At 36.5% G+C, this 12480-nt stretch overlaps 1 protein-coding gene across 1 annotated transcript; it reads left to right on the forward strand.

The window, feature by feature from the left end:
• The first annotated feature begins 1491 nt into the window (after window positions 1–1491).
• Window positions 1492–11967, forward strand: armh4 (armadillo like helical domain containing 4). The gene is made up of 8 exons (XM_028439872.1): window positions 1492–1605; window positions 3375–3942; window positions 5368–5694; window positions 7443–7586; window positions 7674–7850; window positions 8774–8805; window positions 10866–11015; window positions 11087–11967. Exons 1-8 carry the CDS (start codon window positions 1603–1605, stop codon window positions 11159–11161), a joined length of 1476 nt encoding a protein of 491 aa, XP_028295673.1. The 5' UTR covers window positions 1492–1602; the 3' UTR covers window positions 11162–11967.
• The last annotated feature ends 513 nt before the right edge of the window (window positions 11968–12480 follow it).

Consider the following 12480-nt stretch of genomic DNA (forward strand, 5'->3'; position numbering starts at 1 on the left):
AAAATGTTTATTTTTATTTATTTATTGACTTATATTGACTTGCTAATAAGAATAATATACCGACAGCTCAAAATATCTTTTTATGTATGTTTTTTGTGTTTACCCCGAGTCTGAAATAAAGCCATCTATCTATCTATCTATCTATCTATCTATCTATCTATCTATCTATCTATCTATCTATCTATCTATCTATCTATCTATCAGTATTATACTCAATGGATTACTATGCATTTCACATTTAGGCTTGAGGTGGTGCCCTAGTGAATTAATTTCCATGAAGAAAGAAGGGAATGTTTGCCTGCTGCATCACCAAAATGTGGCTAATTTATTTCTTCCTATAGCTATATAAAGTATATACAGAATAAATAAATAAAAAAGAGAAAAGAAGATGATATCAACCTAGGAAATTAAAATTCGCCTAAACTCTAAACTTTATTGAAAATCTAAGGAACCTGTCTCATATCTATTTAAAGAGTTCAATGTCTTAGTTGAGATATTTTCTGAAAGGTCCATCTTTATAAATGGCTGTGCAAGAAAAAAATGAAGGTTATTAAATGTATCAGCAAATATGAAAAACAAACTAAACTGAAAGAAAAAACAACAAACTAAAAAAAAATAATAATAATACGGAAAAGTGGAAAAAGTACAAGTAGGACAAAGTATGTAGTCTAGCATGCTTAAACGTTTTCTAATATCCGTTAAATGCAATGCAACAATAACAACATACTATCATTTGGTCAATAGCCCTATAATAAGTTAGCTCAGATAGATGAAATTTTGTTTTGGGTATTAACACCCACCAAAAAGATGAACAATGTAATTTTGGTCGATTAATATTTTTTTACAGTGGATATTTATTTACATATTTTTGTTTTTTATTTTTTATTACGTTACTCATAGTATAAATTGGGCACTCTAGTGGACCGGTTTTGGTCTGCCTGCTGCATATTTGACACCACTTTGACAGGCTGAAAGTGACCAACAATAATCCATATCAACATTTACCTCATGCAATAGAGAAACAAAAGACTTTCAGGAAAGCTGAGCCAAATCTACAATGAAATGATTGTGTCAGCTGTTTAACTTTTTCAAAATTTGATCATATACTTGATTTTCACGCCTCTAACGAGCAAGTTTTGCACAAACACTGTATATTTTCTGCCTGTTCAGAAGAAAAAATAATAAAATAAAACCGTTTGCAATTGAAGATTATTACAGAGCGTCAGGGTTAATGTTCTGGAGGATGATTTCACACAAATGGAAAATACTATAGAAATCATTAATCACCAATATTTTGTCAATTTACAGTAATAGTTTTATTTGTAGTTGTTGGGCTGTGTCCAGTGGCTGACCCCTGACTTAAGGTGATGGAGCTGTCCTTTCAGCACCACAGCCTGGTGTGACCCAGCAGCAGCAGTGGAGGAGGTGGAGAGGAGGAGAGGAGGAGGAGGAGAGGAGGAGAGGAGGTGCCCTGACGGCTGGTACATCAGCTCCACTCAGTGCTGCGGCTGCTCTACAGGAGGAGAAACACACAGAAGCCGAGCTGCTCTTTTAGCTTCCACACTGTGTGCGTTTTGCATACAAATCCAACATGAACTCTGCATGGTAAGGACTCGTTCAATTCTTTTCTTTTTTTTTTTTTTTGTGGTGATGCATTGTGATGCAAACCTAGCATGAAATTATCAGAGGATATAGCTGTTAAATACGAGTCAACAACAATTGCAAACACCTTTATTCTCTCTTAAGGCTGTAAAGGGAGTCAGTGCAATCATATCTCATATTTATCACTGGTTATTTATACATTGCATGCGTTCTGATGAAGCAACAAATGCAGCATATGCAGTGGCTTGCATGAATTGTGGACGCACTGCCCTGTTTTCTGCTATTCGGCTGTGTTCTGCTATGCACATCTACCATTGGTGGAGCCCTGTGAAGAGGATCCTGGAGGATACAAAACCTGATGCTATTTTTAGGTGAAGTGCGGAGGGGTGCTAAGGACTGCTGTGTCAGATTTGTTCTCCTTGCTTTAGATGTTGTTATAGATGTTGCTCAAATTCAAAGCAAATGAACAAAGTGGTTTGAGATAAAAGGGGATTTCTGCAGCATTCTCTGATCACCTGTGATCTCTGGCTATCACAGGCACTAAAGCTCTTTTATGAAGTCATGTGAGTACCTTTTAAAGTTCAGAGGTGTAAAGAATACAGATCATATCCTGTATTCAAGTAGAAGAACTGTTACTTGATTGAAATTGTACTCAAGTACAAATAAATCGTACATAAAATAATAAAGTAAAAGTCAAAAGTAGCTTGATTCAATAAATAGTACTCAAAAGTTACTAGTTACTTTCATTAAAACCAAATCTTGCACAATTGGAACTTCATTTATTTTCCATAAAGGCGTCTGTATAAAATAAAAGGTTTGTCAAAATGTACAATTATTAAAAAAATAGAATAAAAAAATTAAATAAAACAACAACAATTAATTCCTTTCAAAATTAAAAAAAAAAAATCTCTGTACTAAGTATAGTTATATTTATGAACTCTAAAACTGAGAAAATAACCGTCATTCAATTATATTACATTTAATCTGGTTGGTCGGCTTTGATGTGGGCATTTGATTGTTTTCTGATCATTTTAAAGCAAAAAATAATAATTTACTCAGTAACGCTTGGGTGTAGAAATGTAACAAATTACTTTACTTCTTTTAAAATGTACCCTAAAACCCATTTTTTTCTGCTGAATAGAAATGTATTTGGGTTTGAAGTAGTGCTGTTGATTGATCCTGGTCCAACTCTCAACATTTTAGTCAAAGTATTTCAATTTGACATGTTTAGTTATAAAATGTCAGAGTGACTGCCCTCTATGGGTTGAAACCCTGCTACTACAATTGAATTTTGCTATTGGCTGAGAACAAGATCATGTGATGTTTTGGGACCATCTTGCGTCACAAACAAGCACTGATAGCCCCGCCCCTTTCATAAAAACTAGCACCTGTGGGCTCTACAATCTGAGGTGAGTAGGTTGGATTGAGCTAATTCACTGAATGGAGAGATATCGTGAGTAATGTGTAGCGAGTTAACATAGCATAGATTGTTCAACGGAGATTTTATAGTATAGGCTGGGTGTGTCTTAACTGCTCCAGGAGCCCCGCCCATAATCAAGCTATTTTTTTTAAATTTCCCTCCAATAGTGGCAGGTCAGGAGAAAGCAGGGGTTTAGTTATTCTTGAAGTACAAGTAAAATTACTGATTTAGAATTATACTCCAAAAAGTATAAATACACATAAAAGCAACTTAATTACAGTAACGTGAGTACTTGTAATCTGTCAGAGTTGTCTTTTGATGCCACCTGTATGTGTTTCTGTCCCTGTTTCAGCCAACACTGAGTACAGATAAAGTCTCTACGATGCTTCGTCACCTTCTTCTTCTCCTTGCTGGGACCTGCCTCTGTGTCTATGGAGCCTCTGTTCGTATTCCAAAGTTTTATCCCACAGAAAGCAGCTCCTGCGAAGGCCAGTGTGACACCTCAGTGACCAACAGGGGGTCCACACGATCCACAGATTTAAAGCCGGATCCATCTGACCCTGAGCCGGTGACACATTTGACGTTGGACGAGAATGCAAATGTGGGAACATCGAACAGAATAAACCTGCCTGAGTTTCATACTCTCCATTATAAAGAGGCACAATCAAGCTTTGCATCTTCCACTGAACCTCCAAACACTCCGACTTCCTTGTGGAACCAGAAAGAGACCTCACACACTCTTATCCCTCCTTTAGTGTTTGTCTCCCCTCAGCCGTCTTCACCTTTGGTTAGTTGGAGTCGTGATGGCGTTACAGCGTCTTTAGTCCCAGACACTTTCATACCTGAAATGGGACCGAGCCTGATGCTGAGAGAGGAAGGCCTGGAGAGCCTGTGGACGGAGGCAACCAGACCTGATGGAGGTAAACCATGCATGAAGAATGGCAGCCAATGAATGCAACTCATGGAGAATATTTTGGGTTTAAGCATGTGTTGTTTTATATCTTATGACACATATCAAACTCAATTGAGGCCCAGGGGCCAAATTTGGCCTTTTAGATTTGTGTTTCTCAAATGGGGGTACGTGTACCCCTCGGGGTTACGCAATGACACTACAGAGGGTACTTGAGTAAGAGAGAGATACACTATGTAAATTAACAAATAAAGTGTCAGTCCTGGTCCCACACCAGGCGTCAGATGACCGCAAATGATAAAAACTATAGAAATAAATCTATTCAGTGTTTTTCAACCTTGTGGTTGGGACCCCATGTGGGGACGCCTGGAGTTTAAATGCGGTCACCTGAAAATTCTGAAAAATTCAAATAGATTTTTTATTTTTTTTAATTATTATTCTTTTTTTTTTTTAAAAAAAAGAAAAAATTAAAACAACACACTATCCTAAACAACTATATTTATATACTTTCACTTTGTGAAACATAAATCTAGTTCAAGTAAAATGCTAAATCTGAGCTCAAACATGATCAAAAACTAATTCTAGAAAAAAAAATGTCTCGATACCAAAATGGGGTCACGATTTCAAAACGGTTGAAAGAACTGCACTAAATACGGTTTATTTTCACTTATTTACAAAATTAGATTCTTTTAAATGTGTGTTATCACTCTTTCATTCCATCATTATGCTCTATAGTTGTTTTTAAATAGTTTTCTATGCTAAATGTTGTAGTCGGACAAAAGACAACTAATTCAGTTGTAAATATTTCAGCACCTCCAAATACATAAATGTCATTAAAATACACAATATTTGCAGAGCTCAGTTTTCCAGTTCTTATATCACATGACAGCAGTCATTTTTAATCTCAAGTTGTTGAAAGAACTCTAAATTTTCCTCAAATTATTCCACAAAACTTCAACGTAATTTTAAAAATCAGGGAAATTTAAGTAAAGATTATGAAGGCACCGATATACTCACATACTTCCGTATTTGGCCCCTGAACTAAAATGACTTTGACCCCACTGTCTTATGGTGATGACCTTTTATACCTTAGTCTAAGATGCTTTTCTACAATTCATCTAAAATTTGTGTTTCTCCAACTAGGGGTGTGCGTTGTCATGAATCTCACGATACGATATATCCTGATACTAAACGTGGACAGAATCGCAATATCAAGAGATTCTGATTCTGTTAATTTCATTAAAAAACATGATTAAAAATCGATTCGGACATTTTTTTTTGCGTGGATACAATAATCGCGCTGTATGTCGCTGAATTAATTTTTTTCTGTCTTTTTTTTTTTAATCTGACTTAAAACTCGTATAATCACCAAAATCCAACATCTGCAACATTTCCCTCCAGCCCTGCCTTTGAATAAATCTGTGCTTGTTTTTAGACACAGAGGTCCCGCTGTCTGAAGATGAAGCCACAGAGGCCACCATGTCCTCCGAAGCGCTCCCTCTCATCTTTGAGCCTTTTGAAGATGCCACGGCAGAGGACGCTGCAGCCGTCACCCTGGCTCAGCCATCGGTCGTCATGGCAACCGGTGAGATGCCTCTGTCGCAAGCAGACCCAAATCTGTTGGTCACCATGAAGACGGACAGCCACGGCCTCGTACGTCACAGCCCTGCATCACTGCCAGACTGGACATCACCGTGGCAGACGTCTGGTGCTGAGCTGCAGGAGCCGATTGGAGCTCAGGTGAAGGGACGTCACAAAGAAGGTGAGAGAGCGGATGTGGAAAAAATACAATCAATGAAAGCATTACCAATTCACCATGGTGCCTGATTTCCAGAAGTGTAAAGAGTGCTGATACGTCCTACTCAGCCAGGGGTGGACTGGGACCAAAATTCATCCCTGGTCTTTTTTGTCTTAATTTTAATTATTATTCCCCTAGAAAACTTTAAAAGGGGGAAACTTTTTAACCCCTTTCTACCAATTTTCTTTGGCCAATTTTCAACTTCCTTTGTCCCATTTTTGACCCTTTTGACCCTTTTTTCAGACTTCAGCTACCTCTTGCTAATAAATATCACTTTTTTCATATTTTTTGTTCATTTTTGCAAGTTCTTTTTGGCACTTTTATCCAAATAAGCTACTGTACATTTGCCCAATAAATACCACTCGTTTTCTTTGTTTCCCCTACATATTGCCTTTTTTTGTTCCACATTTTTGCCCTTTTTCACTAACGTTTGCCACATTTTGCCCATTTAAGCTTCCCTTGCCATTACATACTACCTGGTTCCTCTTTATTTGCTCATTTTTTGGCCACTCTTGACTGCTTTTGGTCCATTTTAGTCACTTTTCACTCTTTTCTTGCCACTTTTTTGCGACTTTGGGACCATTTTTGGCCACCTGTTACCATGTCTGCCTCCACTCACTCATAAAAAAAAGCCACACTTTGGGTTGACGGCCCACCAGGATGATGCCCCGTATGCCAGATGGCCAGTCAACCCCTGTACTCAATCTGAAGTCTAGTTACTTGATTTAAATTACAAGTACAAGTAAGTCATACATAAAATAATCAAGTACAAATAAATAGTACTCAAAGTATAGGTTACTACTAGTTACTTTCAACCCCCACGTTAAATAATTAATCTTGACACAGTTTCCTTGCATACAACAAAGAATTAGAATTTATTTTCTACAAAGGCATCTGTATAAAACAGAAGTTTTATCAAAATGTACAATTTTGACAAAACATTTTTTTTTAAATAAAATAACACCAATGAATTCAATTGAAAACAAAAATATTCTAGTATAGCTAAATATTTTTTTAATTATAATATGGAGAGAATAACCAGCATTCAGTGCTGTTTCGGTGCAGTACGTTTAATCTGATTGGTCAGCTATGATGTGATACATTTGATTGTTATCTGGTCATTTCATTTTTGTTGTTTCACAATGTCCGTTGATCCTTTTAAAACATAAAATAATAATTTACACAGTAACTTTTGGGTGTAGAAATGTAACAAATGACTTTACTTCTTTAGATACGTACTTAAGCACAAGTAAAATCACTGATTTAGCAATGTACTCAAAAATAGTTCAAGTACGCATAAAAGCAACTTAATCACAGTAACGTGAGTACTTTCACCTATGCTGATTTCTGAAAATTTCTTTTGAATGAAATGAAATATTTCTACACAAAGTCTTTGTAAAGTTGGTTTGGTCAAAGGGGAAAAAAATACAAAAAAATGTCACTTTGTTGAACCAACTGAACAATTGGTCAAATTAATGAATTGTGTATGATGACAGACATTTCTGGTCGCAAAAAATAAATAAATAAATAAATAATGTGTGTGTGGCTGCATATGATACATTAGTTTGAATTAAGCTGAACCCAAAAGCTGTAAAGAAGCAAAAAAGAAAGACTAATGCTGTATATATCAACATAGCTACAGATGTTTTTCATGCAGATGTTTACAGGGTTTTAAATTATCTTTGTTTTTCTTTTTATTGTCTATTTCGTAGCGGCTGCGACAATACAAAAGACTAAAATGAGCCTATCCTTAAACCGTCCCTCCACCTCATCTTTTCTGTACGCTGTGACATCGGTCACCATGACAACCCATCAGCACAAAACTCGGTCGGGGTTAGAGGAATTGGAATCTGAAGGTAAGGAACGGTTTACTGACAACAATGTATCGCTAAATCTTATTGTCTCACACGTGAAGTAGTAATGAAGTCTTTATTTCTAAACAGAGGAGGAAGAGGAGGAGGAGGAGGAGGAGGAAGAGGAGGAGGAGGAGGAGAACTCAGATGAATCAGTAGAGGACAGTGAGGAGGACCTGACAGAAACACCAAAAACCTCTGCCACGCGGCCTCCGCACAGTCTCATACCACCGCCTCCTGTTTGGGTTCAGCAAAACCAGGGCCTCAGTATGTGTATATGTGTTTTCCACAATGAAGCAAATGCAATTTACTGGCGCCATGATACTTTGAATTTTACAAACAGGTTACAAATGTGCAGAACATCTACCTTAATCAGATTATAGCAGGCAAGAAACAGAACAGGACTTATGATATCGACGAGACTGGGACCTACTGGACCTATTGACTACACTTGTTGCTTATTCTTCAAATAACACAAATAACTTACAAATTTAACAAAATAAAGAAAAACAAAAAAATAACTAAAAACAATAATTTAACAAAGGTTTAACATAAAAATAGGTTGTTTTTTGTTTTGTTTTGTTTTTACCAAAGATGATAAATAATCATTATTCATTTTTAATACATTTTAGTGTATTGTTAGACTAATCCTGTTTTAACAAAAGTATGTTGACTAGTGGTTTTTAACCTTGGGGTCACCCGAAATTTCTTGTAATGATATAAGAAAAAAAACCATATTATTGATTGTTAAATAAAATTTTCTTTTTCAAATTAAAAAACAATCTTAAACAACTGTATTTTATACTTTCACTTTGCCAAATATAAATCTAGTTCAAATAAAATGCATATAAATGTCTGAGCTGGCACAACTCACTACTCTGTATTTTTAATACAGTTTACTAAACTTGATCAAAAACAAATTCTACAAAAAAAAAAATGTCTTTGGGGTCACCAGAAATTCTTCATATCAAAACGGGGTCACAATCCATAACATTTTGGGAACCACTGACGTAGACTTTCAGCATCACTTTTTGGCCAAAATATTCCTAAATTCAGGAATAATACAAAAGTAGAAAAGTGCAGTGAAAGAGGATTTCCAAATATGAGAAATTAGAAAAGAGGAATCCGTATAAAAAGTAACTCCAAATCTATTCAAACCGCAATGTCAACAGCCTTTGTGTGTTTTGCAGTGCGTAGCTGGGCTGAGCTGATCAGAGAGAAGGTAAGAATTCCCTCTGTCTGTGTGGAGATGAGTCTGTCCTCAAATAATCCTATTCACTCCAATCATTGAATGTCTTCATCCAGGGGTGGACTGTGTGTAGGCCAAAATACCAGACTCAAAGCGCCACTCACTTGTTGTTGTTGTTGTTGTTGTTGTTGTGTACACTGGTTAAAATCGCTACTCCTCTGTTATTCGTGATCAGATTGGGCTGAAATTTGGTAGGTATGATCGATGGATGTGTACGCATCAGAGACCGATTTTTGATTTGGGGCCCCCAAGAAAAAAACAAAGTCGATTTCTCATGTATTTGTGAGTCAAAGACAATGACAGTTGGTTGTTCCGAATCATTGGCACATACCAATATATTCCGGTAATTTCCAATTTTATGGCAAAATAGTCGTGTGATATATTGTTTCAAAGGTAATTCAGCGAAGATTACGATTACGCCTCTCACAATTCGATTAGGGGCCCGAACCCATCCCCCTTTTTCCGGCAATTTACATTAAAGTCGTTTTCTAATATATTTGTGAGTTGGCAGTTGGTGGTACTGAATCATTGACACATACCAATTAGGGATGTAACGATTAATCGTAAGGCAGTTAAAAATCGATTCATAGGTATCACGGTTGATATCGATTTTCTGAAAATTGAATCGCAGTACTTTTTTTAACCCACAAGTGTAGGCGGCGGGCGGAGTCTGCTAATACTTTCTTTCTGGCCGCCTTCTACTCTTAAATATGTTAATAAATGATTCATTGCCCCTTTAGCACCGAAAGAATATCTGTAATATTACTTGAATATCTGTAAAAGTCACGTTATTCTATTAGCTCTGTCTGCTAGCATAGCTTCTCTTCTTCACTGCTAGATTAGCTGCATGCCAACCGACCACTGTGTTACCAGCGCCCTCTGCTGGTCCAAACAAATATGACGTAAATTAGTGAAATCACGGTTTTTTTTTTTTAAAGTCCAATTGTTAAGGCACAAAATACATTTTCAGTTGCACTTTTAAAAGAAAAAGAACTATTATGCAGTTTTGCATTGTTTATTTTAGAACCAGAATTTAAATTAATAGGCATCATTTTCATTTGTATTATTTATTTATTTATTTCATTCAAGATTTATTTTTAGTTAAATTGCATTGTTTTGAATAGTTTATCAAGGAATTCTTTTGACAATGAAAAATAAAAGGAAAATAATACAGTATTTTCTATTTTTTTTCCCAAAAAAAATATTTGTCTACAGTTCCATTTTGTAAAATAAATCGTGAGGGAATCGTATCGTGAACCCAGTATCGTGAACCGAATCGTATCGGGAGTTGAGTGAATCGTTACATCCCTAATACCAATATATAAATGGGGCCCATTACTCTGTATGTGCCACAGGGGCAATGCTCGTTGAATCGCATTGTAAGTTGACATGGATATTCTATGAGCAGATGTCAAGAGCCTCTCGGACCTTTTTGAAAGTGGGGAAGGGAGAACGAGGGCCGGTATTGGCTCTGTATCACTGCAACACCAACACCAAAATCCGACATCGATGTTACATGTCCAATGCTAGTCTTTTTTACTCAGTGGAACTGATTCATTTGATTAAATTCTCTGGAAAGTAGTACGTGCTATTCGGTACGAAGATATTACGCGGGCATGGCCGTAGTTCTTCTGAACTTGTTTCTACAAGCGAGTGGAGGCAGACAAGGTAACAGGTAGCCAAAAATGGTCCAAAAGTTTTCAAGAAAAGAGTGAAAAGTGATTAAAATGCTCCAAAAGCAGTCAAGGGTGGCCAAAAGTTAGATAAAGTGTAGTGGAAGTTGCAAAATGGCCAAAGGAAATAGATACAAAGGGGTTAAAAAGTTTTCCCCTTTTAAGGTTTTCTAGGGAAATAATCAATAAAATATAGAGCCACATGTTTCTACATGGTGTCGCTGATAATGTAGTGGGCTGGCCTGGACAGAAAATGCCAGGGCAGAATCTTTGTCCCAGTCCACCCCTGTCTGCATCTGTGATTTTTTGAATATCTGACCATAAACTGATTATTAAAAACTATGTTTTTGATGACTGCAGGCGGGATACGTATCTGGCATGTTGGCCCCTGTGGCCATTGGCATCACAGGGGCCCTGCTAATAGTCGGAGTCCTCTACAGCATCAGGATGATCCATCGCAAGCACAGGAACAGTTTCAAACACCAGAGAAGAAAAGTTCGACAGCCAGAGGTAAATAAATACACTCATTCTACATGGTTTTTTAAAGTTGAAGGTTAAAATTTCGTCTTCTCACCTTGAAGCAACCCCTTGAGCCTGACACAAACCGGCAGGACCAAACCATGCTGTTGGCCGACAGCTCAGAGGATGAATTCTGAGGAAACAGCCCTGTATGTAATACCAGAGCTCCCATTGAAATGTCTATCATCAATCACCGTGGTCTGATTGGGCCACATCCTCAGAATGTGAGATGATTGCACAGTGTTTTTAAAAACGCAGTGTGAGGATGTCTCTGAATACAATTAAAGGATGTTGGGAGGTGTGATGGACTTGGACATAAACTTAAGCAATGCAGATGAGACAAATGAGGCGGCAGAACGAGAAGGTTTATGAACTTTTGTAGCTTTACAGAGTGGAAAGAGAAAAATGTAACCTCTCAAATAACACAAGCTTTCTCAAACTGGGACGGCCTGTGAGTTTTACGATGGGGATCCTTAAAACAATTCTTGAAAATGTGAATTTTGACTGATTAAAATGTACAGAATTATAATAACAGAAACAGCAGAAATATTTAAGTGTTATCCCGCACCCAAATCCCATATATCCCACATGATTATAAGGAAACTGAAATTTGAAGATGTTTAAGAAGTGGTACTAATGGCTCTTCTGTAAATTATCTTCTTTGTTAGGCATCCTTTGCCTTCAAAAGTTTGGGAAACAACAAACTGGATAACAGGCTGTTAAGTATTAGTGTATGTATATATATATATATATATATACTGTATGTATGTATAAACCTGGTTGGGGTCAGTTGTGTTGGTGTAAATGTATATGGGGCGTGGATTGTAAAGTTGTGCATGCTCAAATAAACAGCAACTTTTAGCAACAAACCACATTTCAAAAAGGTGTGCGAATTTTTGTATGTTACTTTTGACCAGATTTACAGCAATATTTGTGAATCTAAATATTAAATCTAAATGTTAAATATTAATATTGATATTTACTTTTCTCCTAAAAAATATGATGTCAAGGTTAAATCTAAATCTAAATGTTTGTTTGCCTTGGTGAGCTTTTTTTTTCTTTCGGAACTTATGCTGAATTTATATTTAACATTTACATTTCTCCATTTAGATTTAACATTTAGATTTAGATTTAATATTGATATTGCTGTAAATATGGTCAAAAGTAACATCAAAACGTGGTTTGTTGTATTTGAAACTCACTTTACCAAACGTGTCTATTCATGAATGAAACTCCTTGTGAATTGAAACAATCTGCTCCCGCCCATGTCCCTGTTTACTGTGTTATTATAATGAGTCATATTTGGAGTTGGAGAGAGGTTGGAGAGTCATAATGAATACGGAATTTAATAATCGTAGTTTTCTGACCACTTTGATGTTGGAAATCAAAGGCTTTTTTCTGGTAATACTAATTTTCTTGCACTGTGCATTGGAGCCAATCCAAGTTTACTCAGGGT

The sequence above is a fragment of the Gouania willdenowi genome, chromosome 24, assembly GCF_900634775.1.
Source record: "Gouania willdenowi chromosome 24, fGouWil2.1, whole genome shotgun sequence".
Taxonomy (NCBI): Eukaryota; Metazoa; Chordata; class Actinopteri; order Blenniiformes; family Gobiesocidae; genus Gouania; species Gouania willdenowi.

What these genes read in the sequence shown, in the direction of transcription:
- armh4 (XM_028439872.1), top strand. An exon ending in AGAGGAATTGGAATCTGAAG is followed by an intron (nt 7,587 to 7,673) that starts GTAAGGAACGGT and finishes ATTTCTAAACAG; the next exon opens with AGGAGGAAGAGGAGGAGGAG. An exon ending in GAAAAGTTCGACAGCCAGAG is followed by an intron (nt 11,016 to 11,086) that starts GTAAATAAATAC and finishes CTCACCTTGAAG; the next exon opens with CAACCCCTTGAGCCTGACAC.